General features: G+C 62.8%; 2 protein-coding genes across 4 annotated transcripts; both read left to right on the top strand.

The window, feature by feature from the left end:
* Window positions 1-278: 278 nt before the first annotated feature.
* CSRNP2 (cysteine and serine rich nuclear protein 2) lies at window positions 279-11,780 on the top strand. 3 transcript variants are annotated; one of them, XM_076360479.1, is made up of 8 exons: window positions 279-310; window positions 2,207-3,248; window positions 4,170-6,229; window positions 6,937-7,021; window positions 7,936-8,191; window positions 8,801-9,060; window positions 10,285-10,581; window positions 10,838-11,780. In XM_076360479.1, the coding sequence occupies exons 4-8, from the start codon at window positions 7,004-7,006 to the stop codon at window positions 11,717-11,719; spliced, it is 1,713 nt and encodes a 570-aa protein (XP_076216594.1). In that variant the 5' UTR covers window positions 279-310; window positions 2,207-3,248; window positions 4,170-6,229; window positions 6,937-7,003; the 3' UTR covers window positions 11,720-11,780. The 3 variants fall into 3 exon arrangements, with proteins under 3 accessions (XP_076216594.1, XP_076216596.1, XP_076216595.1); XM_076360481.1 differs by lacking the exons at window positions 2,207-3,248; window positions 4,170-6,229; window positions 6,937-7,021 and having other exon boundaries at window positions 293-310; XM_076360480.1 differs by lacking the exons at window positions 279-310; window positions 2,207-3,248; window positions 6,937-7,021 and having other exon boundaries at window positions 3,592-6,229.
* A 4,797-nt stretch (window positions 11,781-16,577) lies between these two features.
* On the top strand, window positions 16,578-20,030 carry LOC143171342 (uncharacterized). Its single transcript, XM_076360270.1, has 8 exons — window positions 16,578-16,772; window positions 16,850-16,900; window positions 18,339-18,422; window positions 18,607-18,663; window positions 18,766-18,830; window positions 19,224-19,317; window positions 19,490-19,536; window positions 19,882-20,030. The coding sequence occupies exons 1-8, from the start codon at window positions 16,578-16,580 to the stop codon at window positions 20,021-20,023; spliced, it is 735 nt and encodes a 244-aa protein (XP_076216385.1). The 3' UTR covers window positions 20,024-20,030.
* Window positions 20,031-20,894: the final 864 nt, after the last annotated feature.

Genomic DNA, 20,894 nt, shown 5'->3' with positions numbered 1-20,894 from the left:
CACCCCCACTTCCGCACTACATTTCCCGGCGCGCCCCGCGGCCGCGCCTCCCGCTCCCGCCGCCGGACTCGCTTTCCCAGCCTGCCCCGCGGCGCGGGCGGTGGCGGGGAGGGGGGGCGTGTCCGTCACGTGACGCGGGGTATATAAGGGGCGGCGCAGCGCCGGCGGCCCCATTGTTGTCGGCGAGCGGCGGCGGGGCGGGTCCGCGCGGCCGCAGCCCCAGCGCGCGCCCAGCCGCCCCCGGGAGCCGCCCCCGCCCCGCCCGGCCCCGCCCCGCCCCGCCGACCCCCGCCCCGCCCGCGGGGACCCGGTGAGTGGGGGGGGGGGGGGGGAGGAGGGGGGGTCCCGCCTCGCTGCCCCTCCCCCGCCCCGGCGGGCTGGGGGGGCCCATAGGGGATGGGGGGGCGGGGGCGGCCTCTCCCTCCTCTTGCAGCTGGGGGCCCATAGGGGATGGGGGGACCCTTACAGCTGGGGGGGCCTATAGGGGATGCGGGGGCCTATAGAGGATGTGGGGGCCTTTACAGCTGGGGCACCTATAGAGGATGCAGGGGCCTATAGGGGATGCGGGGGCCCTTACAGCTGGGGGGCCTATAGGGGATGCGGGGGCCTATAGAGGATGTAGGGGCCTTTACAGCTGGGGCACCTATAGAGGATGTAGGGGCCTATAGGGGATGCGGGGGCCCTTACAGCTGGGGGGCCTATAGGGGATGCGGGGGCCCTTACAGCTGGGGGGCCTATAGGGGATGGGGGGGCCTTTACAGCTGGGGGGCCTATGGGGGATGTGGGGGGTTTTTCTAGCCTGTAGGGGATGTGGGATGCCTATAGGGGCGTGGGGGCCTTTTCCAGGTGGTGGGGACTATAGAGGATGTGGGGGCCCTTATAGCTGGGGAGCCTATAGGAGATGTGGGGGCCTTTTCTGGCTGGGGGGAGGGGGGGACTATCGAGGATGCAGGGGCCTATAGGGGATGTGGGCCCCCCTTCCAGCTGGAGGACCTATGGGGGATATGGGGGACCCTTCCAGCTGAAGGCCTATAGGGGATGGGGGGGCCTTTTCCAGCTAGGGGCCTATAAAGGGTGCAGGGGGCCTGGGGGATGTGGGGGCCTATAGAGGATGTGGGGGACCCTTACAGCTGCGGGCCTATAGGGGATGCCGGGGGCCCTTACTAGAGTCCTATAGAGGGTGTAGGGGGGCCTTTGCAGCTGGGGCTCTGCCCTCTCCTGTGTTTTGGGGGCCTGTAAGGGGTGTGGGGCACCCGTACGTTTCGGGGGGCTGGGGGGGAGCCTTGCAGCTGGGGCTCTCCCCTCTCCTGCACCTGGGGGGGGCTATGAGGGATGGGGGGGGGGCCGAGGGTCCTATGGAGGACACGGGGTGCCCTTACAGCTGCTTCGTCCTCTAGCTGAGGACCTATAGGGGATGTAGGGGGGGGTCACGCAGTGTGGGGGATACGGGAGTCATGTTGGGGCAGAGGGTGGGGCTGTTATGGGGGGGGGTCCCCGAGAAGCCACGCAGCGGTGGGGCCCCTGCAGGGTGGCGGGAAGGAGCCGGTGGTGGTGGTGGGACGCGCTGGTCTGGAGGAGGAGCCATCATGGGGGTCCTGGTCTGGTGTCCCCGAAGGCGGGGAGGGGCCGCTGCGGGGGGGGTTGCCCCCGTCGCAGGCGATGGGAGGTGAGGAAGGGGCTGGGATGGTCCCCCCCCCTCTTGGTGGGCCGTGGTGGGACCTCCACCAGCCCCCGGCGGAGGAGGTTTCTCCTTGCCCGGCCCTCGCTGCGCCGTGGCCCCGACCCTCCTCGGGGTTACTGTGGCAGGAGCCGAGGTCTGCGCGGGAGCGGAGCTGGCCCCGACGCTCTGGAGTCCCAGGAGCTCCCGCGCTCCGTGGCCTCCTCGCGGCGTGGTGGCCGGGGCCGGCCGCCTCCAGCTGTCCTCAGCTATGGCCGCTCTCTGGAGGGAGCCCAGGAGCACGTGTCAGCCAGCGCATGAGGCCTTGCCCCTCTCACCCCGGCGAGAAGAGCGTCCAGGAGCGAGGGTTCAGCTCAGCAACCTGGCGCTCGCCCTCGGGAGGAGCTGGACCAGTAGGACAGCCACAGCGATGTTCTGCTGCCCTACCCGTGCCCTCGCCTTCAGGGTCTCCCTCACCCTCGTCCTCAAGGTCTCTCTCGCCTTCAGGGTCTCCCTCACCCTTGTCCTCAAGGTCTCTCTCGCCTTCAGGGTCTCCCTCACCCTCGGGGTCTCCCTCACCCTCGCCTTCAAGATCTTTGGATCGAGGTGTTCTGTGGAGCCACCATGCGCGATGTGGGGTGGACCCACCTTCACGACTTGATTCTGGTGACGGGCAAAGGGACCGAGTGGGGTTTTTCGGGACCAGCCTTTTCCGTAGCACCCGCCTGACCCTCCCCAGGAGGCCGGGCAGCAGCGTGGGAGGATCTGCCCGCCTTCAGCAGGCACGGAGGTGATTTGGGGCTCTAGGACAACCCGGACCCATCGCTGCCGATGGTGATGCTGGTTGCATAAGCACAGGCTCCAGCGCCGACGGTGCTTGAGCCGTGGGAGCTGTAGCCTAGATTTACTCGTTAGCTGCGTTCATTAGCGGCAGCGTAGAAGAGGAAACCGAATCTTTTGCCGTTTGTCATTAAAAAAACCGAGGCCGGTCACTCACTGAAGCGCTGGTGGTGCGAGGACTGACCCAGGCTGAACTCGGATCTCCGGCGTGCCGACCGGCCGCAGCATCCCTGAAACGCAGCCCGGCAAATCCATCAGCCTTCTGGCTGCGGAGGCCAGCGGCCGGATCCTTTGGGAAAGCCTCCGACGACTAATTTGTAAATGACCTGAACTGCTGAACTCTTCCTGGTGGCCAAGCAGCCGTCCCTTCCGTCCCCACCGGGGTGGAAATTATTTAATCTTGTTTCTGGGCTCGTCGATACGAGCTTCTGCCCTAATTCCTGCCCCAACTCCCGCCCCGGGATAACGCCTGGATTTGACGGACCACGGGCAGGGAGCGGCGTGCTCCGCGCCGGGCATTGAGCGGGTGGAGGTGCCCCCGGATCCGACCATTTTTGCCAGCTCCTGGTTTAATTCTTATCGAGCGTGGGCTTAATTTTTTCCTCCTCGGAGCAGGGTTTACGTGCTCCGCTGTGTCCGGCCACGTGCTCAAGCGTGCCGAACCCTTCCCAAGCGGTGCCGAACCTAAACCAAAGCCCTTCTGCCGCCCCGGGGGGGTTCCCCGTCCCGTCGGCCGGCCGGCCTTGAGGAGGTGAGCTGCTTTATTTGCTCTTCAGAGGAAGCGCGGAGCGAGGGTTCGGCTTCTCGGTGGGTTTCTGTTTGCTTTCCCTCGGCGATAAATGCCCATTTCCCCGTCCTCGGTGGGGTCGGGGCTTTGCCAAACGACCCCGGGGGGGCTTCGGGGCGATGGTGGGAGCTGCTTTTCCACTTACCGGGGAGCGCCGAAGGGTGTTTTATTCTGGGCGCCCGCAAAGCTCTACAGGGCTGTGGTTGCTTTCGGGGCCGGCGGCGAGCGGGGGGTGCTCGGCACCTCGGTGCGCTCCCCCCCCCCCGCCCCGACGTCACGGCACGATGCTCTGCAGTGATGCTGCCGTGTCATCCCCGGCAATGCTAATCCTGCTGCATAACCGGTAAGGAGGGAGAGAGCCGAGCTGGGGGAGCGACTGCCGGAGGGGAAGCCCCTTTTTTGGGTGGGTTTCACCCGGGGGTGAGACATTTTCCTGTTGAAAATCGCTGCCGAGAGCCGTCCTCGTCTCGGGGTGGGGGGAACACGAAATTGCAGCCTGGCTCCTTCCAGCCGCTGGCTCTGCCTTTGCGCTCCGGCGTCGCCTTCCTGGGAGACGCCGAGCGCTGCGACGGAATAAAATGGGCTCCTTCGGTTATTCCTCGATTATATTTTTCTGGCTTTATCCTACGTGCTCCTTTCTTTATAAGATTATCCGGTTTTAAATACACCCGTTATCAACCAGGACGGGGTTGGGATGCTTCTCCGATGCCCGGCGGGCTGCTGCTTTGCCTGGGGGTCTCTCCCTGTTTTATATATATATTTATATTTTTTTTTTCTTCCTTCTTGCGTATCATTCCCACCCGCTCCTCATCCGGCTGCTGAAATAATCCCATGTCCCTGTATTTGGCACCTCTGATACCTCAAAACCCCGGGAGGCTTTGTCAGGATCCGCTTTTGGCTCTTGCTTTTTACGGGAAACTTATTTAAACCGGCCTCCCCCCCTCAGAATTGATGCTCAAGGGCTGCGATTAAAGCAGTTTGCAGAGGGGAGCAAATGCGAGGAGGAAATCTTGAGCATCTTCCAAGTTACTCGGTCCCGGAGCCCTTGATCCGTGCGTGATTTTTGGGAGCCATCGCAAAATCCATAGGAGGCCCAGAGGATCGCAGAATCTGCAGGATGCGCAGAGGGTCCCCGCCCGGTAATTACTAATTACTCTGACTATCTGGAAATAAAACCGCTCATCACTCCGGAATTGCTATTTCGGTCTCCGCCTGGACGAGCTGCGGTGGAGGAGCAGCCCGGCGGCACATCCGACGTGGATCGAGGAGCGGCGGCGGCGACGCCGGAGTCACAGGAGGCGAAAGGAAACTTGTTAGTGGGACCTGGGACCGAGGGCGGCGGATCCCTTGGCGTTGGCAAACGAGCTTTGGGGACCACGGAGCATCCCTCACCCGGGGATGCTCCCGCCCTTCCTCCTCTCCTGAAAGCTGGGAACCGGCAAACCGGGAGCGTGGGGGTTGTTTTTTTTTTTTTGCAGCACGACAGCGTTAATTACTCGTGATGATCTGGGCTCATTAATCAACCTTGGATGAGCTTCGAGCCGGCAGGTTTTCCCGATCGGATCTTGGCTGAACCGGCTCCGTCTCGGGAGGCTCTTTGCATCCGTGATCACGCGAGTCCCATCTCTCTCCTGAACCCCTCCCGGCTCCCAGAGGCAATTCCGGCGACGGCTGACATGGAAAAAATTAATATTTTTAGTTGAGCTCCTTTCGGCGTGGTTTAATAGCAGGACGCAGGGGAAGTGGGGTCGCCTGGCTCCTTCCTCGCAGTATTTGAGTCAAGTTTTTTCTTTCCCCATCCCAAATCCCCCCCTGGGGGCTTTATCTCCGTTTAAAAACTGAACGGAACCTGCAAACGGTTTATTTTAATTTTTCCTCCCCCCTCCGACTCTTCCCACCACCGTTAATAGATTTATTACATGATTTTTTTTCCCTGGCTGTGTCTCTGGCTCAGGGGCCGAGGCGGGAGGAGGAGAGGCTTGCCCTGCGGGATCGGTCCGGGATGAGCATCCCTGCCGGAGGGAGGACACCGGCTCTTCGCCCCCTCTCTCCTTAAACCTTCGCTTAAGCCAGACCCCGACCTCTGGGCTGAAACCCTCACCCCGCTGCAGAGTAAAATCCAGTGTGAGGGCGAGGGTCTCCCGTCCTCCCCCTTCCGGGGGCTTCTCCAAAATGCTCTCCGGGCACGCGGCCCCCGCTGCTCCACGCTGGGTCTCGGGGGCTTCTGAGCTGCCGGGCTCGCCTCTGCGCCCTGGGTGTTTTCAAAAGTGGGGGGGTTTATTTCAAAACAAGGGCAATTTGAGCGAATAAATGAATGAAACTGGCCTTTGGATCGCCCGGGGGGGGGCAGCTGCCGCTGCACCGATGGAGGAGGAGGAGGAGGATGCCCACACGCGCCGGGGAGCTTCTACCGTGGAGAAATGAGACGAAAACTTCATTTTCCGGCTGCCTCATCCCCTGCGGTGTCTCCCCGAGCTCCTCGCCGCTCCCGGCTCCCCGTCCTCGGCCCCTGCCATCCCTCAAGGCAGCACCCCGGGTGGGTGCCCACCTTTGCCGGCTTTGGCTTCTTTTCTCCCAGCTCTGGGGCGGTTTTGACCCCCCCCCGGCGCAGGGAGTTGGTCCTTCGTAAGAAACACAATTAATATGAACCAGAGAATCACAGAATCATTTAGGTTGAAAAAGACCTTTAAGATCAAGTCCCAGCATCTCCGGATGGATCCATCCGGGGAAGGATCCGGTCTCCGTCCCCGGCCGGAGGTTGGTGCCGCAGGTGGGGGTGTCCACCCGGACGCCGTCGCTGATTTGCCTCACCCGAGGGAGAGGGGTTTTAGACGCTCGAAGACCCCGAAGGTTTGCTTTGGAGGGAACGGGAGAAACGGTGGAGACTCTCCTCGTTAATTATCTCCTTCCTAAAACGAGGCGGACGAAGGCGGCAGCCCGGCCAGGTCTGATCACCAGAGACCCCCGGAGCCGGGGAGGGGGGGCTTGGCTGAGCTCCCGGGACGAGGAGCACCCGCAGGAGCCCGGCCAGGGACCTCCTGGCCACGGAGCGGGGGCCGTTTTGGGGCGATGGAGGTGACAAAGTAAAGGGGGGGGGGGCTGGGGCCGTGGTGCCAGGCTCAGCGGGGCAGCAATGCTTGAGCAGATGTTTTCTGCCTCCGCTCTTCCCCTTGGGTCGTGTGCGGGATCGGTGTCGTTAAATCAGCCCCTTAATTGGGCTGATGCTTACCCTGGTTCAACAGCTGCTTTCCCCCCCCCCCGCCCCTTTAGCAACAGGATTAAGCAATTTGCCTACAAAAAAAATACCCCAAAAAGCCGTATTGAAGCCCCAGCCCCGGCATCCGTGGGCCGGGAAATCGTACCCTGCTCGGGGGCTTCGCCACGGCCCCGGTGCCACCGCGGCTTTGGCACCAGCGCATCCGTTTTGGGGGAGAAGGAGGGCACCGGTGTTTCCTTTTTGGCTTTAAAGATGCTGGAGGCGATGCGGAGCCCATCCCTGAGCTTTATCCGGGTGCGGGCAGTGCCTCCCGCTGCCCGTTTGCCCCCAAATCGCATCCGAAGACCCTCTGATCCCCCCCCCCCCCCACCCCCGAGGTCGCCGTGTCCCAGGGTTCCGCAGGGATGCCGTTGGCTGACATGCTTTTTTTCGAAGCCGGTTGTTCCGTTGCCATGAGAACGGCGGTTGGAGCGGAGGGAACACAAAGCAGAGAGGAGAGGAGATGAGACGGCACAACCGGGTGGGTGCTGGGCTCCCCGGGGAGGGGGGGGGGGACGGGGCATCCCGGGAGGCTTCCCGCTCCAGCCCGGCCCTGGGGACGAGGGACGCCCTGGGCTCGGTTCAAAAAACAGAAGCCGCTGGCGTCGCGGTGACCCGACAGCCTCGGGAGGACGAGGAGCGATGCTCGCTGCCCTTCCCACCAGAGGATCGGCTCCCAAAAATTCCTCGCCCAAGCTGGAGCCGAGCGTTTCCCGGCTTCCCATGGGCAAGCCGCCTTTTTTTGGAGCACGTAGGCATTAACGAGGGGGGAGGAAAATGCCGGAGACTCTCCCAGCAAAACCCTACGAGGGCTTTTTCCCTCCCTACGGCCTGGATGGAGCCGCCAATCCGGCGTCGGTGATGGACGGGTAACCCCTGGCACGTCCCGAGGTCGTTTTAAGCTTTAGGGTTTTTTAGCGAGGGAGTTAGCGGGAGCACCGAGCCGCTGGCGAAGGTCATTTCACGGGTGAAACGCGCGGTGGTCGGCCGCGCCGGGGCGGCGTGAGCTCCTTTCTTTATAAAACTGGCGTCTCCTTTTGCTTGGGGTTAATTCAGTTACAAATCGGTTTAGAACAGAAGAGTTTGGTTGGAAGGGAGCTGCAGCCATCACCCTGCCCGACCGCCTGACCCCTCCGGAGCTGCCCAAAACTTAAAGGATATCGTTAAATAATATTAAATAACCGCGCGCAGCTCCCTCCTGCAGACCAGACGCGGGGAGGGTGGGCTCGCCTCGGAGAACTGCAGCAACGCGACAGGGATCGGAGGCTTTATCCGGGGTGGGGAGGGCAGGGATGGGGAGAAGCTGCTCTTAAGAGCCAGGGAAACCTTTCCTGGTTATCCCAAGCGATGCTGGCTTATCCGAAATGCCGTTACGGCTTCTTGCCCTCTCCGCAGGGACGCGGTGAGCCCGCCGGCAGCTCCGGGGGCCGGCACCGGAGAGCTGGTGGGAAAGCGCCCCCCCCTTGCCGCCCGCCGGCTCTCCATGCGAACCACGGCCAAATGGATGCGATCGCGAGCGCCGGCCTCAAGAGGAAGTTTGAGGATGCGGACGTGGGCTCGCCGGGCTCCAACTCGGACGACGAGATCTCCAACAGCGACAGCGCCGATAGCTGCGACAGCGTCAACCCCTCCAGCTCCACCGGCTTCATACGTGAGTGGGTCGGGGACGGTGGCCGTCCGTGCTCCCAGCCTCCGGGTGCCTCTGCCATCGAGCACGAGGCGCCTGGGCGTGGGGCTGGCTCCGCTCGACGGTGGCCGTCCGTGCTCCCAGCCTCCGGGTGCCTCTGCCATCGAGCACGAGGCGCCTGGGCGTGGGGCTGGCTCCGCTCTTCCCCTGTTCATCCCTTACAACCCCTTTGGGGTGATGAGCAGAGACCTGCTCGCCGGTCCCGTGAGTGCCAGACCCCGGGGAGTTTCAAATATTACACCCCAAACCGGTTGTCCAAGCTTCGTCCTGGACCTTTTCCATCCCCCTCCCGGCGTTCGCCCCTCCTGAAATATTTTGGTGGCTGAACGGGGTGATGATGGCGTAGGGCTGTGGGGACTAATGGGGTTGGTCTGGGTGGCATCGGAGGTAAGAGCAGCCCGTGCGGACGCAGCCGTCGCCCAAAGCCAGCTCAGGGCCACCAGCCCGAGCTCGACCTTCTCCTGGGAGCAGAAAAGCCCCTTTCCAGTGGGGTGGGAGGTCTTTGTGGGACCCCCGAGGGGTTTTTTTTTTTGCTCCTAACAGCCCCTCTCCGGCTTCCCTCCCCCTCCCCAGCCACCTCCATCCTGAAGCGGCAGAAGCAGCTTCGCAGGAAGAATGTCCGCTTCGACCAAGTGACCGTCTACTACTTCGCCCGACGCCAGGGCTTCACCAGCGTCCCCAGCCAGGGCGGCAGCTCCCTGGGCATGGCCCAGCGCCACAACTCCGTCCGCCGCTACACGCTCTGCGAGTTCGCCCAGGAGCAGGAGGTGAATCACCGGGAGATCCTACGGGAGCACCTCAAGGAAGAGAAACTCCACGCCAAGAAAATGAAGGTATTGCCAGGGAAGCGGGGCGCCGCCGGTGAAATCCGGGTGATGCCGGGAAACACCTCGCTGAGCTTTGGTGGAGCTTGAGCACAAGCCAAGTCGGAGGAGAGAGATCCAGGCTGCCATTTCACACCGACTGGGGATGGATTTATCGCCGCTAAACTCTTCCTTTTTATTTCTTTTACCTTTTTTGTGTCAATGCTGCACCCGCGCGCGGGGCCGGCCGGGCAGCATCAACCTGTGCCGGGTTCAGAGCTGTCGGCCGAACCTGGTCAGCTCTGTGCCGGTAGAAATTCCAGTCTGGGAGGAGGCAGCTGGGCTGCGTCGGGCGAAGATGGGGATCTCGGGTGGCTCTGCCTGTTTTCCAACCCGTCCCCAATTTGCGGGCGCCGGGTCTGTGCCCTCGGGCGGTGCCCGGAGGTTGGGCTCTGCTCGCCGGGATGCTCTGCAGAGCCTGTGACGGGGCTCCCGCTGCCGTGACAGCTTCCTTTGGGCAAAGGGAGGCAAATCCAGCCTGCCGCCTCTTCGTTGTCTTTATTTTTTAATTTTTGTTTTTAAACATAGGCTTTTCCACCAGCTCCTCGGGAGGCCCGTGGACCCCTCCGTCCGCTGCCTCCACGCCTGCCGGCTTTCAGAGGGCTGGGGACCCCCATTTATCCTCAGTGCCAAGATTTGGGGGTGTTTCAGTGCCTGGGGAGGAAGGGAGGTTGAAGGAGCAGAGCGGGGAGGTGAAGGCGCGTTGCAGGATCCGGCTCTGGCCCCTCCGTTGCTTTTACACCTCATTTTCCCCAGGGACAAGGCGGGGGGATGCTCTGCAGCTCCGCTGCTGCCGCCGCCCTCCCGGGACCCTGGTATTTTAAGCAGCAGCGACCTCCTTTTATCTGGCCCTTTGCAGGGCGCCGTAGCAGAGGAAAGACGGAAAAGGGATTCTCTGCTCTGAATTCTTTTATTATTTGATTTTTTCCCCCCTGCCTTCTCCTATAAACTGCCGCGAGCCCGCCCGCAGTGTGGCTGGGGGGGAATCGCGCAGGGACGGCCCCGTGCGGGGCTCAGCTCGCCGTGCCAGACCCTGCTTGGTGCTGGGGGGCAAGGGAAGGCTCTGAGCCGGGTGGTGGGTGGTCGGCGGGGGACCAGGAGCCGGACGGAGGGACGTACATCCTCCATCCTGCCTCATCGCCGGGGTTCGGCGTCCCCCCGGCTGGGCGCTGACTCTGCCCTGCTGCCCCGCAGCTCACCAAGAACGGCACGGTGGAATCGGAGGAGGCAGACGGCCTGACGCTGGAGGACGTGTCAGATGACGACATTGATGTGGAGAACGTGGAGGTGGACGACTATTTCTTCCTGCAGCCGCTGCCCACCAAACGCCGCCGAGCTCTGCTGCGAGCCTCCGGTGTTCACCGCATCGACGCCGAGGAGAAGCAGGAGCTGCGGGCTATCCGCCTGTCCCGGGAGGAGTGCGGCTGCGACTGCCGCCTCTACTGCGACCCGGAGGCCTGCGCCTGCAGCCAGGCAGGGATTAAATGCCAGGTGAGTCGGGGAAGGAGATGCCGGCAGCAAAACCGGGTTGCCAGGGCTCGTCCTGGTGCCGGCACACTCTCCTTGTGTGCCAGCTGCTTCTGGAGGGGCCGGGGTGCAGCTCCAGCTTGTTTTGGGGACACCTCACAGGGGAAAAAACTCCCCCAGCGCCAAATTCCCGACATTGGGCAGTGCCAGGATGGATTTTAGGTTCTGGGGAGGGATCCTCTGGGATCCTGGAGCTGCCACGTCTCCGTCTCCCTGCCAGGTGGATCGCATGTCCTTCCCCTGCGGCTGCTCCCGGGACGGTTGCGGTAACATGGCCGGTCGGATCGAATTCAATCCCATCCGGGTGCGGACTCACTACCTCCACACCATCATGAAGCTGGAGCTGGAGAACAAGCGTCAGGGCGGGCGGCCGCCGGTGCCGGAGGAGGAGGCGGCCGCCGCTGCCGCTCACAGCTCCGCTGGCGACTGGCTGGGGCCGCAGCCGGCCGAAACGCAGGACTTCCAGGAGTTCATGGCGGAGAACGAGACGGCCGTCATGCACCTGCAAACGGCGGAGGAGTTGGAGAGGCTGAAGGCTGAGGAAGACTCCAGCAACGGTTCCGGCGTGGAGAGCTTGGGCGTTTGCATCCTGGAGGAGCCCCTGGCCGTGCCGGAGGGTTTGTGCCCGGGTCTTGCCGCCCCCATCCTCATCCAAGCCCAGTTACCTCCGGGCTCGTCCGTCCTCTGCTTCGCCGACGGCTCGGAGCAGGCGGCCTCGGCGGTGGGCGACCAGCCCTACTTGAACGATGGGCCTGTGGTCTACTACCAGGTGGAGCAGAGGCCGGTGCTGGGCACCAAGGGCGAGAGCAGCCCGGCGGAGCCGCCGGCACCGTCCTCCTGCCCGGGCGAGAAGGACCTCGGCGTCCTCCCCGTCCCCGTGGTGACTTGCAGCCGAGCCGCCGCTGCTCCGAGCAAGGGGGAAGCATCCAAAAATCCTCCCTCGTCCCCGGAGGCCGCGCCGTCCTCCGAGGGCTGCCGAGCGGCGGCTGTTCCCCGCTGCCCACGCTCCCCATCCCCCGTGCCACCGGAGCGAGCCCCGGAGCGGGCGCACGAGCCACCCTCCACCGAGGAGCGCTCGCTGGGGCCCGTCCTGCCCGTGTGAGCGGCCCCGTCCCCCCTCGGCGCTCGTTTATTTATTGACAATAATATTTTATGGACCGGCAGCGGCCACTGGTGGTTATTTAATTGCTGGGGGGGGCGGGGGGGGTGAGCGGGGGCTGCTTTGTACAGAGGATTTTAAACGGCGTCCCCTCGCCCCGGTGCCAGGAGCCTTTCGCTTGCCCGGCAGAGACGGTTTTCGCAGCTCGGCCGATGCCGGCGGCCGCTCAGTCGCCGCCCGCGCGCCGGGACACGCTGGACCTGCAGCCTCCTGCTTCCCATGGCAGCTCTTTCCTCTCCTCCCCCCGAGCTGCCCCCGCCGCAGCCCCGGCCCCTCCAGGCTGCTGGGAGACCTCTTGCCCTCTTTGTTTTTTAACGAAAAAAGACCTTTTTTCCTTTTTTTTTTTCTTTTTTTGGTCCTTTAATGAATGTTTACTGGGCTGTGTCACAACCCAGCGCCTCCCAGTGCTGCTCCAGCCCCTTCCCTACGGCAGTGCCCTGCCGGCCACCGCAGCCGGCACGAGGGGCCAGGATGGATCGGGAAGGGCCCGGCGCCGGCGGGGAGGCTCTAATTGCACAAGAGGGGCGAGACCACGGTCCGCAAACTCTCCTAGAAAATTTGGGGTGGGGGGGTGGGGGGGTGGTGTGTTTAACCACCCGGAGTTGAAGAGTTTGATCCCTTTGCGGCTGCGGCACGGCCGTGATGGAGAACCGCATCCGTCTGTCTGTCCCCGCGCTCCAGGAACGGTCAAGGCAACCAGCTGCCGCGTCCCCCCTGGGCCAGGCAGCAAAAGCACTTTCCAGCCTCCCGGCCACCCCGGCTCCCCCAGCGCTGGGGCGGGCCCCCCCCCCCCCCCCTTTGCCTCCTGCCGAAACCGGCCCCGTTGAAGGTCTCTGCGCTGCGTCTCGAGGGGCAGGACCCGGGGGAGGCACTTCTGCGAGCTCCCCTTCCCTCTCCCCCGTGGCTTTAACCTCCGCCCTCGCTCCAGCCTGATCCCGGCCGAGAAGAAGCGTCTCCCCTCCGTCCCCCTCCGCCATTTACCCGACTCCGGATGAGCAAATCTGCTCTTTTTAAGGAGGGAATCAAGGGGGGGGGGGAGCAAAGAGCCCCCGATGCCCACGAGCTTCCTCTGCCGGAGGGTTGGATCCAATACGGCCCCGCGGCCGCCGCCCTGGCTTCTCCTCGGAAAACAACCCCAGAGCTGCTCACAGGGGACGCTGCTCCCAAGGGAACCGTCCCAGCTGGAGAGCGGGAAAACTGGGGTCTGACAAAGTGCTTTAATTGTTTTTGGGGGGGGGTTGTTGCGGTTTAAGGCTCTGCTTGTGCTCCTGGCAGTCGCCTCCCTCTGCCAAAAGGCGTTTAAAGGGGTTTAAAACCCTTTGCTGCTCTCGCCGCCTCGGCGAGCGGTTCCAGCTGAGCCTTAAGCCCGGCAAAGCGGCTCTTCCCCACCCGTCCCCTCCCTCCCTGCCGGGACTGAGCCCTGGGGACGCCGTCCCCTTCTCCCGGGGCAGAGCGGAGGGGACGGGGCAGGTTTCCAAACCAGGGTGGGGGCTCGGCGCACGTTACCCAGCTGGTGCCGATCCCGGCGACAGCTCTCCCTGCCCTCGGCCGGCACACAAGGGCTAAATTTGGGAGGAACAAAGCCTTATCCCTCATCGGGCGCTTCGCCGGCGGCGTCCCCGCGTCCCTTCCCGGTGGGGAGCTGCCACCGTGTGCCGGCGCCGGTTTGGCCGTGGGGGGTTTTCCAGCTCCCGCAGGAAACGGAGCGACTCCGAGCTGCAAAAACGGAGCAAACGGTGGCACTTGGCTGGGTTAACGTCTTTATTTTCCCCCCCCTTTTTTTTTAAGTTTTGTTTTTATTTTCAAGGGACTCGGCGCTCCCTCCCCAGCTCCGTGTCCCGGCCCTCGGCCACCGCAGCCGGGTCGGGACCTGCTCGCGCCAGGACGTGGCTCCTTTGGCGACTCGGCTCCTTGGGCGACTCGTTAGGCCGGCCCGGAGGCTCCGGCAACCCACAGAATGAATCCTAAGACGCTGGTTGGGGTGGGTGCTTCCACAACAAGCAAAGAACTAACAGGATTTATTCTATTTTTACAAAGATGACTGTGCTGTTAATAGTGCAATGAAAGCGCATTTCTGCCTTTTATTCTTATTCTTTTGTTGTTTGGTTTAAACGCGCTCACCGACACCAACGCCGGTTCCGCGCCGGCTCCTGCTCGATCCGTCGCCGTGTAAGAAACCAAACAGCCCGTCTCCTCTGGTGCTACCGAGCTGCTGCGGGAGCCGTGGTCCCAGCGCCCCGCCGAAATCCAGGCGCCTCGTCCGTGTGTCCCGTGTCCCGTCCCCCCCGCCCCCGGCCACCCTCCGCCCCGGCTCCTCGGCCTGTTTAAAGAGCGACTCTGCGCCTCCCGCCCCGCCTCGCCCCGTCCCCGGGTGGCTTTTCGGTTTTAATTTCCCAGCGTGAATCCAAAGCTTGTCCTCCGCGTATTTTTTGTTTGTTTGTTTGTTTGTTTGTTTGTTCCCCACCCCCCCCCACCCCCCGGCCTTTTATGTTCTTCTCATGGTGATAATGCTGTATTTAAAGAGAATATTTAAGTGTAAAAATAAAAGAAATGCTCAAACTTGCACGGCGAGTTGCGTCTTAAAGGGGGTTAAACCCCCCAACCCCCCCCCCCCGGTGAATTCCTCTTGGGGGGGGGGTGTCTCAAATTCCTGCAGAAATAGGGCGGGCGGGGGGGCAGGGGAAGGGTTTTCTTCTCCAAGAGGTGAGGGAGGAGCTCGGAGCTGGCCCGGCGCACAGACGGGCGATTTCTACCCCTCCTTTATACCCGAAAAAACGCTTTAAAAAAAAAAAAAGGGAAGTTTTCCCGGTGCTGGCGTGCCCCGTCGGCGCGTGGAGGAGCCGGTGGTGGGACACGGAGTATCTGACAGCGCCGGAGGCAGGCGGGGGCCTCCAGGGAGACGCTCGAGCCGCCGGTTTGCTTTTGACTTTAATAAACCACTGAAAGTCAGTTTAAATTCACTCCCCAGCTGGATGTTTCGCATGCAGTGGCGGGAGGAGGCGAGACACGGTGGGTTTTAAGCCCTCCACGCAGCCTGCAGCGGGGAGCTGCCGCTAAGGCCCCCAGCGCCGCCTCTGCCGAGCAGAAAGCGCAGGGCTAAGATCTGATCAGGCGGAACTTGACCAAGGCAGCCCGTGGGCTCCGCCAAAGGCGTCGGCGCAGGCCAGCGCTGCCTCCCCAACCCCATCTGTGTCGGCAGCGGCGTTTCCAGCCCCGGCGTCCTCCCTCCAGCAGCCAGCGCCGGCGGCGAGGGGCTGGGACGGGGATGCTCCAGGAGGCATAGAACCGTAGAATCGTTAAGGTTGGAAAAGACCTCTAAGATCATCGAGTCCAACCGTCGACCCAACACCCCCATGCCCACTAAACCATGTCCCTCAGCGCCTCATCTACACGTCTTTTAAATACCTCCAGGGATGGGGACTCCACCACTTCCCTGGGCAGCCTGGTCCAATGTTTCACCACTCTTTCAGTAAAGACATTTTTCCTCACGTCCAATCTAAACCTCCCCTGGCGCAACTTGAGGCCGTTTCCTCTCGTCCTATCACTTGTTACTTGGGAGAAGAGACCGACCCCCCCCTCGCTACAACCTCCTTTCAGGGGGTTGTAGAGAGCGATGAGGTCTCCCCTCAGCCTCCTTTTCTCCAGGCTGAACAACCCCAGTTCCCTCAGCCGCTCCTCATAAGACTTGTTCTCCAGACCCCTCACCAGCCTCGTTGCCCTTCTCTGGACACGCTCCAGCACCTCGACGTCCTTCTTGTAGTGAGGGGCCCAAAACTGAACACAGTATTCGAGGTGCGGCCTCACCAGTGCCGAGTACAGGGGCACGATCGCTTCCCTGCTCCTGCTGGCCACACTATTTCTGATACAGGCCAGGATGCCCTTGGCCGCCTTGGCCACCTGGGCACACTGCCGGCTCATGTTCAGCCGGCTGTCGACCAGCACCCCCAGGTCCTTTTCCGACAGGCAGCTTTCGAGCCCCTCTTCCCCAAGCCTGTAGCGCCGCATGGGGTTGTTGTGGCCGATGTTTCGAAAACAACCGCCAGGAGCTCCAGCAGCTGGAGGGGCTGGTGGCCCAGACAAAGGTGAGTTCACAGAATCACACACTGGCTGAGGTTGGAAGGGACCTCTGGAGATCATCTTGCCTTGTGCAATGCCCCTGCTCAGGCAGGGTCACCTAGAGCCAGTTGCTCAGGACCACGTCCAGATGCGGACCATGTCCAGAGTTGGGCCTGGGGGTCTCTCTGCCTGCCTGCAGTGCCTGCAGGGCTGGGAAGGAGAGGGGAGGCGAGGGCACAGACAGTGCCTGAGGGGAGCCGGGAGGGGATAATGCGGAGGGGACTGCACTCGCGGGAGTGTCCCAGCACCCTGATGGCTGCTCCTCTTCCCCTCCTCTCCCGCAGCAGCACGTTCAGGTGGCAAACAGGGAGGCAGCCGCCGGCCTGGGAGAGGCGCAGAAAGTACAGGGGAGAAGGAGGCCCGTCCTGACAGGGTCAGGGACGGGGGTGCCAGTGCTGGGTCCGCGCACCCCAGCAGCCACGGGCAGCGGTGTGGCTGGGGAGGACATTTACTTTGGGATACGGCATCCGCGATGGAGGGACTGGGCCCCCGCCCCTCCCGGAGACGTTCCTGTTCCCTCTTCTCTCCCAGGCAGCCCTCTTTCAGGGAAAGGCAGAGGGAGGCACAGCAGTGCAGCTCCCTCGTGCCCCCCCACCTCCTGCCAAGTCCTGGGCACCCAGCTAGCGCAGGCCGAGCCGGGCACAGGGCGGGCGTGCAGGACCGCTGGCCGGGTGCGGGTGTGCCGATGGCTGATGGGCGCTGGGACACGGGAAGCTGGGGCAGCGCCATGTGCAAGGGGGTGTATGTCCGTGACAGGGAATCTGACGGTTCCCCGTTGCGGCAGGCAGCAGAGGCTCCGGGGACTGATCGAGGAGGCAGCAGAGATTCTGTGCAGAGCTCCACACAAATGGCAAGCAGCAAGGAGCTACTGCAGCGTATGGTAGGTGCGGAGTGGCTCCCGGTCCACGGGGGCTGGGGCTGCAGACCCTGAGCCCCTGCTCTCCTTTCCACACGCAGGAGGAGATCCATGAGGATCTGCCTGGTGCCATAGAGAAGCTCAACAGTAAGGTTGGTGTCCTCTCCTCTGCCCATGTCCCAGAGCTGAGTCGGCTGGGGCTGAGAGGTTGGAAGGGACTTCTGGAGGTCATGTTGTCTTGTCCGACCCCCCTGCTCAAGGAGGGTCACCTAGCGCCGCTTGCCCAGTGGCTGTGGGCAGCAGCGTGACTGGGGAGGACGTTTTCCCCAGAATATGGGGGCGTCCATCACTTCCCTGTGCCTGGCCTTGTGAGTGGCCCGGTCTCCCGGTGCCCTGGGGCAGTGGGGTAGCGAGTGGGCGTGGCCCTGGGGCTGGAGAGGGGCGAGGGTGCCCAGGTCCCAGCCCAGCCGCCCGCATGATACGCCCGTTGTTTTGCAGGGGGACAAGCACTATGCCCAGATGAAGGCCTGGCTGCGGGAGGCTAAGCGGGAGAATGAGGTAGTGCCGAAAGGGCTGGGGGAAAACGGGTGGGTGCCCACGGGCCCTGGGGTGGGGAGGCTGGAGGAGGGCCGCAGCGGGCTCAGGGACTCGGACCCTTCCTTCTCCCAGGTGCTGCGTCAGGAAATAAAGAAACTTGAAGAGGCACTGGAGCAGGAAGAGACCTGGCGAGTTGGGCCCCTGGCCCCACACGGGTGCCCAGGGGGGGTCTCTGCAGCACCCCGAGTGATGGGGCTGCCAATGCTGGTGCCAGGCAATGGGGTGGTGTATGTTTGGAAGGGGACCCCCCGCGTGGCCATGGAGGTCTGTAACTCGTCCAACCAAGCCCTGTTGCCTGCAGCCAGCAGCAGAGGAAGAAGGAGGCAGAGGCGCCGGGGACAGTGCTGCCGGAGGTGGTGGAAGCACAGCTGGTAAGGGGGAGAGCCTGTGCCAGCCCCGGCCCCGGCCAGCGTGGGTCTCTCTGGGGAGAAGGCTCCATGGAGGTCACAGCCACGCATGGGCTATAGACTCCTGCGCAAGGCGCAGCCCAGGGGCACTGTGCAACTCCAGCTGTCCCGACCCTGCGGCAGTGCCTGACAAGTGTCCTTGCTCTGTGTTGGCCCGCAGGAGAGCGACATGCTGGCAAGGAGACGCGGCTTCTTTTCTTGGCTGCAGTGAGTGTCCCCGCTGGGTCCCCTGTGCTCCGGGGCCGGCTTCCGGGCAGCGGGTGGGATGGGCTGGATGCCTGCTCCTGCCGGCAGGGCTCGCAAGTCCAGGCTGCTGGGGAGGACATTTACCCCGGGATATGGCGTCCATGATGGAGGGATCCCCCAGGCTCTTGGCTGTGGCTGTGCTGCTCAAGGGAGCCTGCTGTGGGTCTGCAGGCACAGCAACATGGCTTTGGGGAAGGGGGTGGGATGAGTGACCCCCACTCGTGTGTCTGGGGACGCCGTGTGTAACAGGAACTCAGGCACGGGGGGCAGTGGGTAGTCTGGTGTTGCACCCTGGCCGCTGTCATGGGGGTCCTCCTCCACCCCCCTGCCCCTCCTGGAGACGCTCCTGTTCTCTTTTCCCTCCCAGGCAGACCTCTTTCAGGGAAAGACAGAGGGAGGCACAGCAGTGCAGGAGCTGATCAAGGTGTGTGACCCAGATCCAGAAATCCCTCAGGGAGCGGCCAGAGCTGCTGGGCAATGGTGCTAGCCCCAGGACACCTGGGTGCCTGCCGCCCTGGCCTTGGCCTGACCTCCCAGTGCCCTGGGGACTGACTGGGGATGCCCTTTCCCACCATGGCTCCCTGCAATGTGTCCCACTTGCTTTGCAGTGGGAGCAGTGGTCAGATCTGGCAGAAGCTGTTCAGGAGCAGGTTGAGGTCAAGAAGGTACTGGGGACAGGAGGGACGGGGGCTCAACATGTTTGTGGGGGGAAGCCCCCTCAGAGCGGGCATGGCATGGACTCTTGACTGGGCCCTTTGCTTGTCCAGCTGCTCAGGAACAAGCTCCAGCGCCTCCGGGAGAGACAGAAAGGCCTCCAAGAGCCAACAGCGTTGTGAGTGGCGATGGGGCCCTGACTGAAACCTGGGACAGGGGGGTGGGGGGTGCTGAGCTGCTCCAGGCAGACCTCTGCCACTTGCAGACATCTTTCTGGCTCCTGTCCGCTCCTCCAGCCTGCTCGGGAGAGCCCTTTGTCTTCTCCTATGCGGCTCAACACATCTCTGAGCAACTCGGGACTCCTGGAAGCAGCTCTGCACAACTCTGAGCAGCTCCCAGGCTCTCCTCCATGCCCCCCAGGCCTGGGGCAGGACAGGGGCGGGGGGTGGGTCTGTGCAGTGCTGGGGTGCCGGGGGTGCCTGGTGCCAGCCCCAGCAGAGGCTGGGCAGCACCCTGGCTCCCTGTTGGCCTCCTGGGAGACCGCCATGCCGGCCGAGGTCTCTTCTCACAGCCTAGAACTCCACGGTGTCCACAGCAGGAGGAAGACGGTGCAGGCAGACGAGACCAATCCGTCGCTGCTGCAGGAGATGGTGGCTGTGCGGCTGGTAGGACAGACAACCCCGCTGTGGGCCTTGGGGAGGGACGGGTCTGCACTGTGCCTGGGGGACATGACACGGGGCACCAATCTCAGCGAGGACGAGGGACGGGGTCTGAGCCCTCAAACCTCGGCCAGCTCGCGCACCCTAACACATATCCCTGCTGTGCCTTGGCCTGTAGGAGGAGCAGCGGGCTTCAAGGAGGCATAAGGTCACTTCTTGGCTGAGGTGAGTTTCCCGGGGGGCTTGGGGTGCTGGGGCTCTTCCGTAGGCAGTGGGATGCCCGTGCCAGTGGTCCGAGGGCATTAGGCAGCTTTGGACTTCTCTGGGATGAAATGTTTCGGTATTTCTTTTCTTCCCAGCTTGGGGGGCGCATAGCGGGGGATTTTGGGGCCCACTGGGGAGACGTACAGTAGGGCTGAGAGAGATGCCCGTGCCCCTCACTCCAGTCCTGAGCAGGGAGTGCTGTGCCCAGCACGGTGAAGGTCCCATGGTGGTGTTCGAAGAGGGTGGTTGGAAAGAGCTGAGACAAATTTGCCCCCTGCTCTGCCTGACCCCTCTCCTGTCCCCCAGGAGACTTCTTCTGTTCCTCGCCTTGCTGCAGTTTGCTGTCCTCATCCTGGTGCTGCTGAAGAGGGACATCCTTAACTGGGTCCTGCCACCAAAGCTGGCGGCCGCCTTTGGGAGCCGCCCAGCGAGGTCCCGGTTCTTTTGAAATAAAACGAGAAAGGGAATAAAGAAATCTGTGATTGCAGGACAAGCGCGTCACCTTGTCAATGAATGTCAGCTGACGGGTTGGAGGGAGGTGGCTGCTGCTTTCCCTTCTGCCTGCGCACACCCCACGACAGCTGTGTCTGAGGCCTGGTTCTTGCCCGATTTGGAGGCAGGAGGGTGTATCCACCATCCTGCATAAACGGCTGCCCGTTTTAAGACAGGCGCAATGGAACTTAATCAACAATGACCTCACTTGTACGAGAGGGTTTGCTGTTAGAAAAAAAAACAGACCAAAGTGGCTGAAAGCGGCAAAGTTGCACAAAATAGTGAAATCCAGCTAACAAACATGCATTAAGCATGCTTGCTGGGCAAGACCTGCTTTCCCTTTGCCTCCAGGAACTCACAGGCTTGGCTGGAGCAGAAGACGTGGGAGCTCAAGGAGACGGTGGCTCAGGTGTCTGCTGCGAGGGCAACCATTCTTCAGGCAGTGAGAGAGGTCCTCGGAGACCATGGTGTCCAAGAGGAGAAGAGAGAGGTGAGGGTGCTGGGGGCAGATCAGAGACCTCGCTGTCTTTCTGGCCTCCCTCCTGCTGCTTCCTCTTGGCACTCTCAAAGTCGGCACCTTTGCCGACGGGTCTTGCCTTGCATTTTCTGACACAGAGGCGCTCCTTGGCTCTGTGCTAGGACTCGGTGTTCATGCGGAACGGCCCGTGCATGTGTTTGTGTTCACTGCCATTCCCTTTTTTTTTCCCCCCAGGAAATTCTGCAGCTGACCCAGGCGGCAATTAAGAAGGTGCTTGAAGGCTACGTCCGGATGCCGGACTGGGCTCTGGAAGCCATAGGTATGCAGACAGGAAGTCTCGCTGCCCTCC

This window comes from Aptenodytes patagonicus, chromosome 27 (assembly GCF_965638725.1).
Source record: "Aptenodytes patagonicus chromosome 27, bAptPat1.pri.cur, whole genome shotgun sequence".
NCBI classification, from domain to species: Eukaryota; Metazoa; Chordata; class Aves; order Sphenisciformes; family Spheniscidae; genus Aptenodytes; species Aptenodytes patagonicus.
The sequence above is the reverse complement of the archived record's forward strand: the minus strand, read 5'-3'. Positions and strand labels throughout refer to the sequence as shown.

Excerpts from the sequence above, each read along its gene's own strand:
- CSRNP2 (XM_076360479.1), top strand. Across the intron at positions 8,192-8,800 it reads CAGCTCCACCGGCTTCATAC|CCACCTCCATCCTGAAGCGG; the intron begins GTGAGTGGGTCG and ends CCCCCTCCCCAG. Across the intron at positions 10,582-10,837 it reads AGGCAGGGATTAAATGCCAG|GTGGATCGCATGTCCTTCCC; the intron begins GTGAGTCGGGGA and ends TCTCCCTGCCAG.
- LOC143171342 (XM_076360270.1), top strand. The coding sequence starts at position 16,578 with ATGGCTGATGGGCGCTGGGACACGGGAAGCTGGGGCAGCGCCATGTGC. Across the intron at positions 18,423-18,606 it reads CAGTGCAGGAGCTGATCAAG|TGGGAGCAGTGGTCAGATCT; the intron begins GTGTGTGACCCA and ends CTTGCTTTGCAG. Across the intron at positions 19,537-19,881 it reads AAGGTCACTTCTTGGCTGAG|GAGACTTCTTCTGTTCCTCG; the intron begins GTGAGTTTCCCG and ends CCTGTCCCCCAG.